General features: G+C 38.8%; 1 protein-coding gene across 4 annotated transcripts in view; it reads right to left on the bottom strand.

The window, feature by feature from the left end:
• The window catches only part of clstn1 (calsyntenin 1), a 42,008-nt gene extending 31,838 nt beyond the window's left edge, over positions 1-10,170 (bottom strand). For 2 of the 4 annotated variants that reach the window (XM_066671008.1, XM_066671010.1), the window contains exon 1: positions 9,810-10,170. In XM_066671008.1, coding sequence (XP_066527105.1) covers positions 9,810-9,888 — 79 coding nt within the window. In that variant the 5' untranslated portion in view covers positions 9,889-10,170. The remainder of the gene's footprint in view (positions 1-9,809) is intronic. The other 2 variants (XM_066671009.1, XM_066671011.1) reach the window with 1 other exon arrangement.
• Between the last annotated feature and the right edge of the window lie 5,466 nt (positions 10,171-15,636).

Raw genomic sequence — 15,636 nt, 5'->3', positions numbered from 1 at the left:
ATAATTTAACACTCTAAGCGTTAAGTTAACTCTAATTGTGTTGATTTAACACTGGTGAATTTACTGTGTACTGTGAGTTTGAGAACACTGATCAACTGCATGTTTCTTTAAAAAGACATGCACACAAAAGATCTAAATATCCATATACATTTAATCTATAATAATCATAGGTTTTATTACAACTTTTAAATTCAGTCTCAGTTCCAACTTGGAATGCATCAATATGGGAATTCTGGACCACACTCACTGTCCATTCTCTCGGCTCCCCTGACCATAAAGAAGCACTTTGTAGTTCTACGATTACAGACGGTAGTCCAGCTATTGTTCTGCATACTTTGTCTGCCCACTTTCACCCTTTTCTTCAAAATAGTCAGGACCCCACCAAGACCAACGCAAAGCATGTATTTTTGGGATTGGGATGGTGAATATCAGTGCTGCAGTGGCACTGATGTGGTGGTGGTGTGTTAGTGTGTTTCACGTTGGTATGACTGGATCAGACAGCAGTGCTGCTGGACTAAGAACAGTCCACCAACCAAAAATATCCAGCAAACAGCGTCCTGTGGGCAGCATCCGGTTACTTCTGATGAAGAATTAGAGGACAATCAACACAAATTGTCCAGAAGAGCTACTGTCTCTGACTTTACATCTACAAGGTAGACCAACGAGGTAGGTGCACCTAGCAGCATGGACAGTGAGAGGACAAAGTGGCTAAAAGTGCTGTGTCTAATCCTCTCGTATCAGCACAACACACAAACACACCACCCCACGTCAGTGTCACTGCAGCAGAAGGGCTGCACAACAGAAGGACTGCAGTCTGTAACTGTAAAACTACAAAGCTAAACCTGATCAAATGGGCAATAAACAAGAAGGACATTTTAATGTGATCGCTGCTTGGTCTAAAGCCGCAATACACCTTATGAGGTCTATAAACATGTAAAAGAATAATAGAAACTTAGTATAACACACGCTACCTCTCAAAAAAGGCGGTATATAGTGAAGTTTGTGAACTTCTACACAGATCTAAACACATAATAAATAAGATTGCTCAAGGTATAATTCACACAAACTTATTTTCCCCATTAATTACTACAGCAGCTACATGCCTATCACACTCCTCTAAGTGAAGGTACAATAAGTAGTGCCGTGAGAATAGATAGTAAGTGTAGAAACAAGGAGGAGGTTATAATGTTGTGGTTGATCTGTGAAAATCATCCTGACCCATATAGATTTCATTCCATCGTATAGGTGTATGGATTTGTACCTTTACAGCTCACAAGTGGCAACTACACCCACTCAGCTGATGCCATTTTAATGCTATTTTTAACCATAACTCCCATGTGAATGTCATCTGTTGACAACATTTTCCATAGAGCAACAGCTACACATCTCAATTTAATTCAATGGTATCCTCAGAAATCCTGTGTCCAGCAATTTTAAATGGTTGAAGATCTTTAAGAACTGGTATTTCCGGTCAGTATGGAATGAAGAGTGTGATGTGACAATAATCACACCCGTAGTGTTACTTACAACAACCACTGCCAATTAACACCATCAGCGCCTCCCCGTTTACACCTTTAGTGCAAGAGAGCTGCGAGATCTCACAAAGCATACTGCAATCACGACTCCAAGGCAAAAAAAAACAACAACAAAAAAAAAAAAACTGGTGTTGCACACCTTGGCTTGTTTGGCAACTATCTATACCTGCACCTGGATAGCTGTGTAGTTAGACTTCAAACGAATTTGACAAAGAGACCCTCTATTCAAGGTTTCATCTAAAATTTGTTACTGTGGCATGACGTCTTCACTGGCTTGAAATCCTTCCCGTGAGAATAAGTGAAGGACAATAGGGCAAACTAATCTAGCATTACAATGGGCTAACTTAAACACAAAGCACACAGGCCAGCTCAATGACTCCACACCTTCAACAGCCCTTTCACTACATCCTACAAACGCCATAAAAATATTAGTGAGTCCAAGATACCAATGGTTTTCACTTCAGAAACAGAATGCAGCTAACAAAACTGAATTTTTAAAAGAGAAAGGTCCAGAAAACTCTGCTCTTTCTACTTCAACTGTGCTCCAAAATGTTACATCACAATGGGATAAGCAAGTAATGATACATGCTGCAAAACTGAAAATGAAAACAAATGTATCGTTATTCAAGACACCAAATCGACAAAGGGCTGTGAAAGTCATTCTATATAAACCAACTCACTAAAAAAATTCATTAGAGCTTTTACCACATTTTAAAGCCTAGTCATAATAAGTTAGTCACCTTAAGTTCATGAAGAATTATTTGATTCAAATGTAAAGTCTTAAGTGGCCAGAGAACATGAAGTTATGTTTCTATGTTATCAATTGATTAATTGTCAAATATGACCTGATTAGTATTTCACACCATAGTGACGGTGCTAAAAACAATTAAATGTACCTTTACTATGAGCTGGGAGTGATTGTGTTTTGTTATTACATATTCATTCTTGGTACTGGTCACTCTAATATTAAGAAACAGAGCGTTATAGATGTATAAGCATATTTTGCCATGCTCTAATTTATTGTACTTAAGTCCATTGTCACATCTCAACTATGTAAAGGAGTAAACAGTCGGTTAGTGATTTTGCCTCATTTCTGAACACCAGAAGTCTTTTTCATCTAACAGTCTAACCAAACAGTCAAGTGTCTAAGTGGACAGGGACAACTAAGTGTTTGCCTGTAAAAGGGTGCCGATCCACTATCACAGAGCAGAGACTGTTTAAAAGTGTAATTCCCTGTAAGCAAACCCAGGGCCCCTTGCCCAGAAATGTCCCCTTCACACTGAAGGGGCTGTTGGCCACAGGCAGCCAGGCAGGGGGTCCCTATGTACTCAAGGAAACGTCTGTTTGTCCACCACAGCAATCACAACACAGACGACAAGGCAAAGTCGTTTTCACCAAGATGGGGGCAGGGCAAGTGTGAATGGGGCTCAATCCGGGCCTCTGTGAGAGCCACACAAAGAGCCAGTGAGAGTGAAATCTGGGCCCACAGCAACAGAGATGGCTTTCATCCCACCTGTGGCTGAAAAACACAGTTTTTACCTGCAGGTAATGGCCTCTCTGGTTACCTGTTACCATGGAGCTAGCAGTTCTTAACCAGCAAAGATTCCCCCACAAACAAAGAGACGTCTCAGTGGATGAGCAAGTTTAAGATGGGCTTCGAGCTACTATACTGATTTTAACCCAAAAGGGAATTCTGTAAATGCATTATCCCATCACAACAGGATCATCATATTGCACCATTTCTCATAAAACTCTTGGCATTATTTCCCCTTACTGTAAAAATGAGGGTAAGTCTGAAAAGAACTTTCTAAAAGAATGTGTTACGTCATAAACAACACAACTGCAGTGTGATTACACTGCTATATATTTTGACTGTCATGAACAGCAGTATCTTAAACTTTCACTGATTTAAAACAAGGCAGTTACAACCAACCTGCATTATTTTGACTTAAATGATAATGGATCATGTGACTGTCTTATTTTAAAACATATAAATATATAAGAAATTCACTGAGTTGACTAGGATCCAAACATCACTTACATTACTCTTATTGATTAGAGGCCAATTCAGTTATTGAAATCATTATTGCAAATTGATTTTTTCCAAATTCTAATCCACCAACTATATGTTATGCATAGGTGTTGTATTAATGTCCAACTCTCTTTATATACAGACTTAATTACTTCAATAATATAGGATCAATACCTGAGTAACAACAAATAATAATAGTGACTGACTACTCGAATACTGACACAACAGTCCAAGTCCACATCATACAGCCTTATTTTAAAGAAACTCTGGATTCATTTGTGCCACGCGTCCCCACTGCTCACAACTGACATTCCTAAATTTAATATCTTTTTAAGATCTTGAAATCTGATTTAATTTACCTTCAAAGCAAAGATGAATAAGTAAACAAGCTTTATACTAACAAGACATTGTGGATTTTAAACTGATATTTGTTTTTAAGGATCAAAAATAACCTGCATGGCCAGCTGACTGTTTCAGTCAAGTGGGCAAACTATGTTCAACACTGAATGACCTATTCGTGACAGTTCACTGACTCAATTCAGCGCTCAGTGGACCAAATGAAATTAGTGGGCTCCACCCTGACTAAGGCTGATTGTTTCTAAGAACTGTGTTCACACCACAAGTACGGCATAATAAGGATAGATTTTTTTTTATAAATAAATAAATAAATAAATAAAAACAGCCAATTTGTGCTGTGTTCCCTACACTGCTTTCTCAATCTGTGGAATTCACAATCTGCTTCAGAATGCACTCGAAAGCCTGAGTTAATACGCTACCAACAGTGGGGACATTGTGACGTGTTCATTCCGGCACGCGGCTGTGAACTGCAGGCCAAGAAACCCTTTGTTCCAGAGTGCAAATCCTTTGAAAAAATAGGGCAGCAAATAAAACACTGCATACGCAATATGGAGACACAACATTCAGAAGTTGAACATTTATAGAAGTGGTGGAGGAATAATAATAAACCTAGCACTGGCCAAAGGTTATATACCCTGATAAAGAACACTGATGTAGAAAATTAATTTCACCAAAATATTCGACATGTTGTTTTAACTGGCCCCATGAAATACTATTGCTGACCCTTTAAATAAATATCAGAAGTCCAAGTTTGATATTACAGTCAACCTCAAATATGTGCAGGAATAAGGGGTACACCCCACCCACACTAATATATATATATATATACATACATATATACACACACACACACACACACACACACACTGCACTACAACTACACTAATAATTTAATTATTCAGATTGTTCTACTTTAAGACGCTGTACACTTTGTACCCATGATAACAGCTGATATTTTATATCAAAATGTTTCTTTATTAAACTACTTATTGCCATAAATGATAACATTTATTTCCTGTTTTCCAAGGCTGTAAACTGATTTCTATGACCTTCAACTGAAAAAAAAAGCCATTTAACTCTCCTTGCCTCCCTGAGAAGAACAATGAATGCCATATTTTATTCTCAATGCTAGGAATGTTTATCTATTTCAGTCAAGGATCTAGGCAGAGTTCATAATCCTGGCATTGTTTGGTGAGTCTAATGAGCCTACATCAAAACCACAGCTGATTCAGAAGAAACAGTAAGGTACTATTAAGTTTAACCACATCAGACGTACTTGGTAGCTTGCTAGCTAGCCTGTTGATTTCATGTTTTGATTTTGCCCATCAGGCTGTCTGGATGTGAAGATGCATGAACTGAGGCTTCCCACTGAGCCAGATCTGCTAAGACAAGCACGATGTCTTAGTGGGGGCACAAGCTGTGAGTAGGCAGCTGTTTATACTAAATCCACTCTAATTTGAAATGTTCTGCACTGCTTAAAGGCCGTATAAGTAGCTAAAGAAATATTCTAGCAGCAACTATGTATGAGAAAAACTTAGGTAACAGCTTGTGAGACTGGTGGAATTTGTGGTGGGGGATATGACTGCATATTATTGTTACTGTGATAAAGTAAGACACAAACATTTGGCACTTGTCACAATGTTAATCCAGATCATCACAGCCCCATTTGGCACTTTATTTAGGATTCTTTATAAGTATAAGCTGGTATGTAAATAAACAATATTGCATATCGCTATTAAATAAAGATGCAGTACATAGATTTATTGGCCAATTCGGACTTTGCTCGATTTTCTTTCTTTCTAAAAATGATAAATGATGACATGTTATGCACTAGGTCATGTGACAAGTATCTGCCATAGTCAAATAAGAGGCCGGTGAACAACACCAATATTAGCCTTGTAAACTGACCCATTTAAGGTGGATATAAATGTTTGAATAAGAAAATTGAGAATAAGAAGCAAATGTCTGCCTGCTAAAATGACATTTAACTGGAAGGAAAAATCAATAAGGAAGAACATCAGCCCTGACTAGTAACACATTTAACACTAGAAGCTCCGCTCTGAGCCAGTCACAGCGATCAAATGAGCAGCTCTCGTTCACTTATTGCCTCTTGGTCTCCCTCCCTCCCCTTCTGTTTCTCTCAATCCAAGGCTGAGCATTTTCCACACAAACCATATTACTGCAGCATGCTATGGCTGTGTTTGTGCTGATCACGCTGAAAACCAGCCAGTTCCAGTCACTGGCCAATCGATTGGTACATCTCTGCTATTAACTCATAATTCCATTAGCCTATATCCTGTAAATTTTGGATTTTGCACACTCCAGATGAAAGTAATGTACATTTCCACAAAAAAAAAAAAAAAAACAGTGGAAACTGATATCACTTTTAGAAAATGGTTAGTCATGCTGAAACACCCAAATGCACACCTACTGCTCCTTGAACCAATACTATGTCATAAAATGCATCACAATCTCTAAAATAAAAAGATCACAGATCCTGTGACCGTAACATTTCGACCTTCTTCAAAAGCCTAGACCTTGTCTTCATGCTCACCCAAAGTGGGAGAGGAACAAAGCTCATTTGAGAGTTTGATCCTAGTACGAGAAGCTATATCATGATTAAAAGCTTAAGCTTCTTTTATAACGGCTCACAGACAAATGAATAACACAAAATGGGTGTCCTTCTGTAGGAAGTTAAGATTTGTTTTCATTATTATACACACCCAATGAACGAAAACAAGATCTACTCATGAAGACAAACAGTGATAAAACATATGTGAAAACTCTGAATCAGTCCTTGTCAAAGCAGGAGTTTCACATACAGATAACGGTTGGAAAGTGAGCAGGTGTGCGGCAGCAAACAGCCTTAGTCAAACCATCAAGGGTATGGTGAAAACCATCAAGGGTAGTAAACATCTCCTTTTACACAGCACCACAGATGGCAATAAATCACAAACGTTTTCAACATCTCAGCAAAAAGGAGGAGCATGTTTGCAAAACTAAATAAGGAACAAGGATAATTATGGTGGCTAACATGAAATGGGGCCAATCAAGCCAAATTTGACTGGGTCCTAAAGGTTTGCCTTAATTGAATAATTCAGTAATAAATAAATAATAAACATCCTTCTTATCCCAAAGGTATTAGAGAAAGGGGAAAATAAGTTTTAATTCCTCCAATATTAAGGTTGTGTTGAGAAGACAGATCTTTTTAAAGTTACTTTGGTATTACACAGTACTGATTCACACCCAATCAGTGCCCAATTTCGGCTCCAGCATAACACACGGTTCGGTGAGTCAAAATCTGTAAAGTGTTGTTACCTTTTTCAAAACCTAACACAGAAAACACTCAGCAAAACAGTCATGTGACTTTTACCATCCACATTACGATTTTGAGGAGAATCAATCAATCAAATTTTATTTCTATAGCGCTTTTCACTACACAAAGTCGTCACAAAGCAGCTTTACAGAGATCCGGGTCCAAGTCTCCTATGAGCAAGCCAAGGGCAACAGTCTCAAGGAAAATCTCCCTCAGCGCACGAGGAAGAAACCTTGGGAGAAACCAAGACTCATACGGGGAGCCCACCCTCTTCAGGTCGACACCGGAGAGCACAACAGATAACAAAACAGAAGTACAAGTAAATGAGAAGGTAAAATATTAGTGAAATACGAGTATGAGGAAGGAGGAGGGGGTCAGTGATTCTGTGGAAGGGTAAAAGCAGGTGCAGAGTTAATTTGGGATAAGGGGAACTCATTTAGGTGAAGCTCAAATTTATATATTTGAATATTTGATACCCTTAAAGCTAGGTTCCTGAAGAAAATCTTCAGATGTAATGCAATTTGAGAAAACACGTAAAAGGATCTATTCTCCTTAAAATACATGTTTTATTTTGCTATTATACCTCATTTCTTTGCTCTGCACTCATAAAACACCGTGCTTATTTGGAGGTGGGACTTTCATTTCGTGTCTCTGAGTAGACTTCATGACATCATCACAGTCTTCAAATGAAATTACTTTCCCTGTAGTAACAAAAATGATAACGTCCTGAATCAAATAAACATACCACTGGGTAATGTTACGGAATTCCAGGTACCGGTATCTGTTGAAACGTGACCCAACCCTATACAATATAATGTGTTAACATATCAGGGTTAAGATCATGACTTAAAAACAGTCACATAGCTGCTTTTTCTAATATCTTATTCAAAGCATGGCATTAAATTATTTTGCTTTACCTCACTGACAAAACATATTCCTAAAAATACAAATACATACATAGACACAGCCACAAAAAGCCAACACTCTCAATTTGTACAATTACGCTGTTACTGAATGAGTGAATATTAGGAACACATTGGCACCTGCATATTAATATTGTCATATTAATAACCTCAAACTGTAAATGGTAATATTAAGATATTAACATATAGAAAACTGACAACAATGTATTCATTACACTGACACGAACTGTGAACCTTTCAACCATCTAATTCCAAAGGGAAAAGACCACAAGACATAACATTCCCAGGGCTCCAAGGGAGCAGTGAATTGCATACTTTGTCATGGCAGGACTATGCAACAATTCGTTAATTATCCAATATGTTGACTACTGGCCTCTGGTCATGCATTCCCAGCTGCCTCACATGGCAACTACATTATGCTTTGACAATTATTGCCACACATCAGCTCATTATCCACAAAGCCCCATTTAAGCAACATTATCCAAGCTATAGTGATGTTGTTTTTTCCTTTGCGTGGCCTGGAAGCGGGCAGAGCATATATATAACCATAATGAACCGAGTATGGCATCTATGAAAATCAATCCTTGAGGAAAATACACAAAAATGGCTGCACAGGCATAAGGCTGCCATTACAAGCTACTCATAGGTGGCAATGTATTATGAGCACCTTTTCTGCGCACTGGATTTGCTTTAGGCTTAATGTGTCAAAGATGTGGAACATTCTGGTGCAGTAGACCCACGACGAGGTCTTTAAAGCCAGTGGTTTGTTTTTGTGCAGTGCACCTTCCTCCTTTCCGCCACTTCTGCACACCTGCACCAATGCTCTTCTAAGCCATCCCTGGCATCATGATCCCCATGCATTTTTAAAATGTCTCTCTTAAGACTGGTCTCCTCCACAGGAGCTGCAATGCGTATAAGAAATTTTTCCTCCCATCACATGCTGCAATGGTTCTTATGTGACTTTCTTTTTTACCTCGCAATCACTATGACCCCACCTCTCTCTCTCTCTCTCTCTCTCTCTCTCTCTCTCTCTCTCTTATATATATATATATATACACATACATACATACATACAAATACGTACACACACACAGGTATATTTACCTTGTTCCACCAGCAAAATAATAAATTAAAGAAGGTCATGTATGGTCTGGGGCAAGCCATGAAAATGGTAGAAAAATGTTTTAATTTGAACATTTCTCCTGTACTCTCATCTTAAGGTTAAAACCCAGCTGCAGTTTACATGGTGTAGGACGAAGGGTGTAGTCCCAGTGACTCGGGACACTTTAACCAGGCTGAATGATAAATCATTTTAAAAAATAATCATTTAAAATTCAGGCATCCTTAGAGAATACTTAATGCCTATTAATTCTTCACCAGAAAGGCTGCTCTTATTTAAAGACACCGAACACGTTAACAACAAACAAGCAGCATCTATCAGGAGACTGAGACTGTGGCGATTCCACTGTTTGTACAGGGACTCGGCATCCTTTAAGGATTTTAATTTAAGGAAGGTCTATACCTCCTTCAGACGTCCTTTGGTGAAAACACACATACGGTCTAGGCCTTAAACTCCGTGTATAAGCGTTAGGAGACACGTTCGGGCCCGAGGTTAATGTTAAACCCAGAGATAAATAAATCTCTACCTTTAGCTGCCTGCACCACACACAGCAAAGAGAGCAGGAATCCGACCCCGGACCCAGCTCCACCGCCGAGGATCCGCATCCTGTCTTCTTCTCTAACACCCGAACACCAAGCCGCTAGTATTGCCCCCCTTCTCCTCTTTCCCGGACCCGATGTTTTTCTTCACTTCTGAGAGGAAAATATCCAGAAGATGAGCAGCTCCCAATACAGCGGTAAGCTCTAAGATGGCTGCCGCCGCCACCGCCGTTCTGCGCCCCCTCTCTCTCTCTCTCTCTCAGCGCTACACCAATCTCTCTCTCTCTCAGCGCTACACCAATCTCTCTCTCTCTCTGAGCTCTACAGCAATCTCTCTCTCTCCCACTCCCAGCGCTACTCCTCCAATCTCTCTCTCGCTCTCTCTCTCTCTCAGCTCCACACCAATCTCCCTCTCCCACTCCCAGCACTACTCCACTCTCTCTCTCTCTCTCTCAGCTCTACATCAATCTCCCTCTCCCACTCCCAGCCCTACTCCAACCTCTCTCTCTCGCTCTCTCTCTCTCAGCTCCACACCAATCTCCCTCTCCCACTCCCAGCACTACTCCAATCTCTCTCTCTCTCTCTCTCTCTCTCTCTCTCTCTCTCTCTCTCACACACACACACTCTCTCTCTCTCAGCTCTACTTCAATCTCTCTTTCTCCCACTCCCTTTCTCTCAGTTCTATTTAATTCAGGGTTTGCCGTATTTACATTTTTGTATTTGTAAAGTTTGTCATTGTGAAAAGGTGAAAGCATTGAAAAAGCTACATTAAAATAATATGATGCATTAAAAAATAGAGCATGTTAATTATTAAACACATTTCTCACTTTCTCTCTACTCTGCTCCCACCCTCTGTATCCAAATGGAGCTACGTGCACGGTGACGTCACCGCTGTTATTGTGGGGAAGGCTGAGCTCTCACTCTCTGAGGGAGAGACAGAGCTGGAGTATAGACAGCAGAAGGCCAGATATTCTCTAATCTCCTTTAGTCTGAGTTTGCACGCTGATTGTGTTTTTGAATGAGGTCTGTGGTAATTATCTGTGGAAATAATTAAAAAACTGTGCTTTTGTTTAAGCTTCTGTTGAAGGTATTTTCTTAGTCTTTAAATAAGGACCATGAATTGAGCAATTTTATTCTGTTTTACACATCTTGCTCCTCTCATTTAAAATTTTCTGTGATACCAACACCCATCACCACCATGTGGACAGAGAAAAAGTGATTTGATTATGTTAGGTATCGTTATGGTTTATCTGGTTTAATTTAGTTTTACTATTAAGCATTGTTTGTTACCTTTTAAGGGGCAGCAGGGTGGCACTACAATCACTTTGAGACTTTTGCCGTGTTCTCCATGTCTTTGTGTTTTTTCTAGGTGCTCCAGTTTCCTCCCACAGTCCATAGCAGTGGCAGTGACACATTCTGTGGCCTGGTAGTAACTATATTTATGCCACCATTTAAAACCGAAAGGTATGCCCTTCAGGCAAGGGGATGCAAAAATTAGTTTAGTGTGTAATTTATGGTAATGGAAGTCATCGTGGAATGGTGGAAGTTTACCAGCAGAGTCTGCATCCATTCTTTTGGCACTCAGATTTGTTCCTGTTACCATACTCAGTTCTTATGTAATCACTGGCTATGATCAGTTGATCTGGATGCACAATGTTCAAATGATTTTAGAAGTGTCTCTGCCACTGTGTCCATTCATTTTGAATCTCCATATCAGAACAGTTAAAATGCCAAGAAAAAGAAAGTTTGTTCTTGGTTTTTTTTAATGTTTCAATGTAATATATATTTATAATATATTGATAATAAATTACCACATGTACTATACATTCTCTGTTGTCTGTGGTCCTATATGAGAATAAGGCTGTTTTACTTATTTTATAGTTGCCTACAGCAGTATGGTCCGTCTTCTTTTGCTGAAGTTATATCAAGTGTTGTTTATTTATATTTTTTGTACATTAGTATTCTAATGTGATTTTGATGTATGGTTAATTGAGTATGAAGTTGAAGCGCTATCCAATCAACAAATGAATATGGCACCATTTCTACATATATCTTTGAGCAGAGAATAAGACTTGGGTCAAAGGGCACGGATCCTGACTGACAGCCATTGTTCTTCTCTGACAAATTTGGAACTGTTCCCACTATAATAAACCCAAAAGCAAAAAGTGTGAAATTTAATTATGAAATAACTAATATAAAATAATACAGCTGAGCAAAATATTCTTAAATTAGTATGAGGCTAGTTTCCAGTTTCATGGACTGAACAAATGGGACAAACAATAGACAGCAGGCTCTATGAACTAGGGCTCTCTGGTCAGTGGCAAGAACTCAGCACAAAGAGCATTTGTTCTCTTCTAGCAAGAGACAAACTGCTGTAAATAGAATGGAAGCCTCCCAAACCCTGCAAGATGTCTCTTCCCCTGGAGTTCATTTAGCTCATTGTGGATGTGCTATAGTGATGACAGCATTCAAAACAATGATTCTTCACTTGAGAAAATTCCTAGATATCTAGTTTATTGGATATAATCTTTAAAATAGTTTGATGCCCTTTAAGCTGTGATTTCTAGCTCATTGCAAATGTGATTCTTTATCAGGTTTTCTGTTATAAACATTAGATAATTCATATGTTTTTTTGAATAGTTCAATCTATGAGATGCTGTCAGTCCAGAGTTGTTTAGTGTTAAAGCACAGAAATCTACTGATGCATTACCAAGAATTTTTATGTCTATAACTCAAATGTAGTTGTTCCTCTTTTGGCTGTTCACTGTGGGGGCCCCACACTCAAACACATATATAGAATATAGACATTTATTGGCTATCCAAAAGCATAGAACCACAACCCTGAGTCTTGTGTTGTGTGTATGCAATAATGATTATGGTGGAAAGGTAATAAAGCTGAAAAAAATGTATTATTTTGTGCATTATTACACAGTTATTCCATCAGTTAACATCTTTCCTAAAAACTATAGTTTCAGGACAGCAATTACATGATTTTATATTTTTGCAGCACCGCAACCTAACAAAATGGATATAACATGGAAAAAACCCAAATACCCCTAGACACATATACACCCCACAACAGAGCCCAAACAGTGCAAGGGGAGCTACGGGGCTTGCTTGTAGCTGCCTCTGTCAGCTCCAGCGTGTTCAGGCCCCTTCTCCAGTCCTTGAGCTTGAGTATTTTTCATGTCTTAGGACAAATTCTCAGGCACTGGGCAGTGAATAACATATTCATATACATTTGAGGGAGCTTTTGGAGGGATTAAATACTTCAGCTGTCCTATCACCACCACTGTGAACAAATCTGACTTGGTAAGTTATAAGAACAGAGGCCATTCTGAATGACTTGCTTATATCTTAAGCATATAACAACAAATTTGAATCTCTTCAGGAAATAAAGGAGTTTAACATCACTCATGGGTCTTAAATCTTCTGGAGAATTCCACTTTTCTATTTGTTTATAGCATCTTTCATGTTTGAGCTCTTCTTTACATCTCCAGCGAATCCTGATATGATGAAAGAAACTATTTTGTAGGAGGGTAGCATCACTAGACACACACTGATCACCACCCAATGGGGAAGTACTACAGCCTTTAAAGTGCAGGTTCTAGCTCTGGAATCAGCTGCGTCTTTAAACCCAACTGTGATCCGAAGGCCTTCAGTTCCTCTTCTTCCAAGCTTCCACAGAGACAATGGGATTTAAAGCTTGGGTTTATCATGTTATTAGAGCACAGCAAGACAAACTAAAGCTTTACTGCTGTTCTCTTTAATTCCACTGTGCTTCACATTCCTTCAGTCAGGCAGGGATTTTTTTGGGAAGGTCCCTTGCTTCCTACAGCAGACTTCAAATTAGTCAGGTTATTTTTGTTCCTGTGTATGCGTGTGTGTGTGTGTGTGTGTGTGTGTGTGTGTGTGTGTGTGTGTGTTGTCTCTTAGGTAAAAACTGAGAGAGAGAGAGAGAGAGAGAGAGAGAGAGAGAGAGAGAACATTATTACTGCAGAGTAGTATAACTTTGCATTTTTATAATTTTAAAGTTCTGAGCAGTCAGGATGTTTTCAGGCTTTCAAAGTTGTTTGGTATTACACAGAGCAAAAAACTTTCACTCGACTAAGTTGGATTCCTTCTATTTTAATGCCAATTTTAGCAAGCATGAGACCTTGAGCCATAATATATATGCACCTTGTGTTGTGCTTTAAACACATTTGTTGCTATCATTGTCTCTTATTATGGCTGACTCTTTGTTTACATCACTTGTGGCAAAAGCTGTAGTTATTTTTCTCTGGGAATCTTTATAAAATCACTAAGAGATTCTCAGTGTCTCTGGCATACATTGTTTTTTGTCCTTTCATTTATTTATTACATTTCTGTGTAGAAATGGATCTATACAACAACAAATAAATAATAAATACTAATGACTATATAATAATATACAACAATAACAACTGTTGTCAGATGAACTAGAATACGGTTGGGTTTCTTTGTGTGAAATGTGCCTCTGTGTTGAGCTGTTGGGGAGCAATGAGCTATGAGAAAAATATCCCATTAACAGCATTCAAGGAAAACTATGCATTATTCAAAAGAGAAAACATACAGAGACTGCATTTAATGCATATGTTTTATATAACGCCTATACAATATAATTCACCAGAGTAATTATTTAAAAGTAATGCTAGAAGTTAAGCAGCTTTATTTAGGCTGGGTGTATGCATTACCATAATGAGATCATTCAGCTAAGTTTGTCACTTCCAATGGCAAGTCATTTCAAAAATAAAAGAAAAACATCTATTCATTTTTTATCCTTATCTTCCCAAGTTTACAAAATACATTACATTTTTGCCTTTGGAGTTTTAACACACTTCATAATCCCTGTTTAATAAGTCTTGAGCTTTCAGCGTCAGGAGTGACGTTAAGCCAAATCTGAACACTAGAAGATTTTTTTTTTACAGTGTGATGGAGAAGAGTAGCATAGAGTGTGGAGCCTTTCACAATGGTCCTTCCTGCAGCCTATTTCATGCATATTCAACAGCAAAACTTCAAAGGCTTCTACCTTATGATTCTCTCATTGCAATCTTCAGTCCCCATGCAAAGCAGTGCAGTGTATTACTGCTCAAGGTCAGTAACTTATTAAACTTATGCTATTCCAACCTGGTCCATCTGAAGGAACACAGCTATCTTGGCCAGGTGGTTTTCCGAGGACAGAAGGCTGTAGACAGGCTTTTTATTTATTCATTTCTAAGGTTTACCTGGGTGATGTGTCAGTTTTCTTCTGAATTTTTTTCATCTGAGAAAACACAAAAGCAAAGGATATTTCTGAATCACCTCTACATTAATTTAAGTGCTTGGGCTCCAACAATGTTGGACTACCACGTTTGCTGTGTATGTTTGGGGATATTTGCTGTGTACAGCCATCACAGACACAGACACACAAGACAAGGCTGTCAGAGAGCTGTCGCTCTCTTCTGCAGCATAGCTACTGTGCTGTGGAGAACATCTTCACCTTCTTGGGGTTTCTGAGAGATTCACAGTGTTGACTGAATGTGTCAGAGCTGTAGATCCCACTAGGCCTCCTGATCATATTAGACAGGATGTTAATATGAGACTCTGCATGTACTGGCTGGATACATTTAAAGAGTTCACTAGAATACCGAAAAGAGTGGGCTTTATTAGCCCTGTTCTGATCTTAGGCTTGATGATTAAAGGAATAGTTCAGACAGAAATGCTAATGTTGAACACAACATGAAAGGGAATAGCCACCAATTAGCATCATGCACATGGCATCATGCAAATTGGTCATTCCTATCTTCCATGTATTTT

This window comes from Hoplias malabaricus, chromosome 5, assembly GCF_029633855.1.
Source record: "Hoplias malabaricus isolate fHopMal1 chromosome 5, fHopMal1.hap1, whole genome shotgun sequence".
Lineage (NCBI taxonomy): Eukaryota > Metazoa > Chordata > Actinopteri > Characiformes > Erythrinidae > Hoplias > Hoplias malabaricus.
The sequence above is the reverse complement of the archived record's forward strand: the minus strand, read 5'-3'. Positions and strand labels throughout refer to the sequence as shown.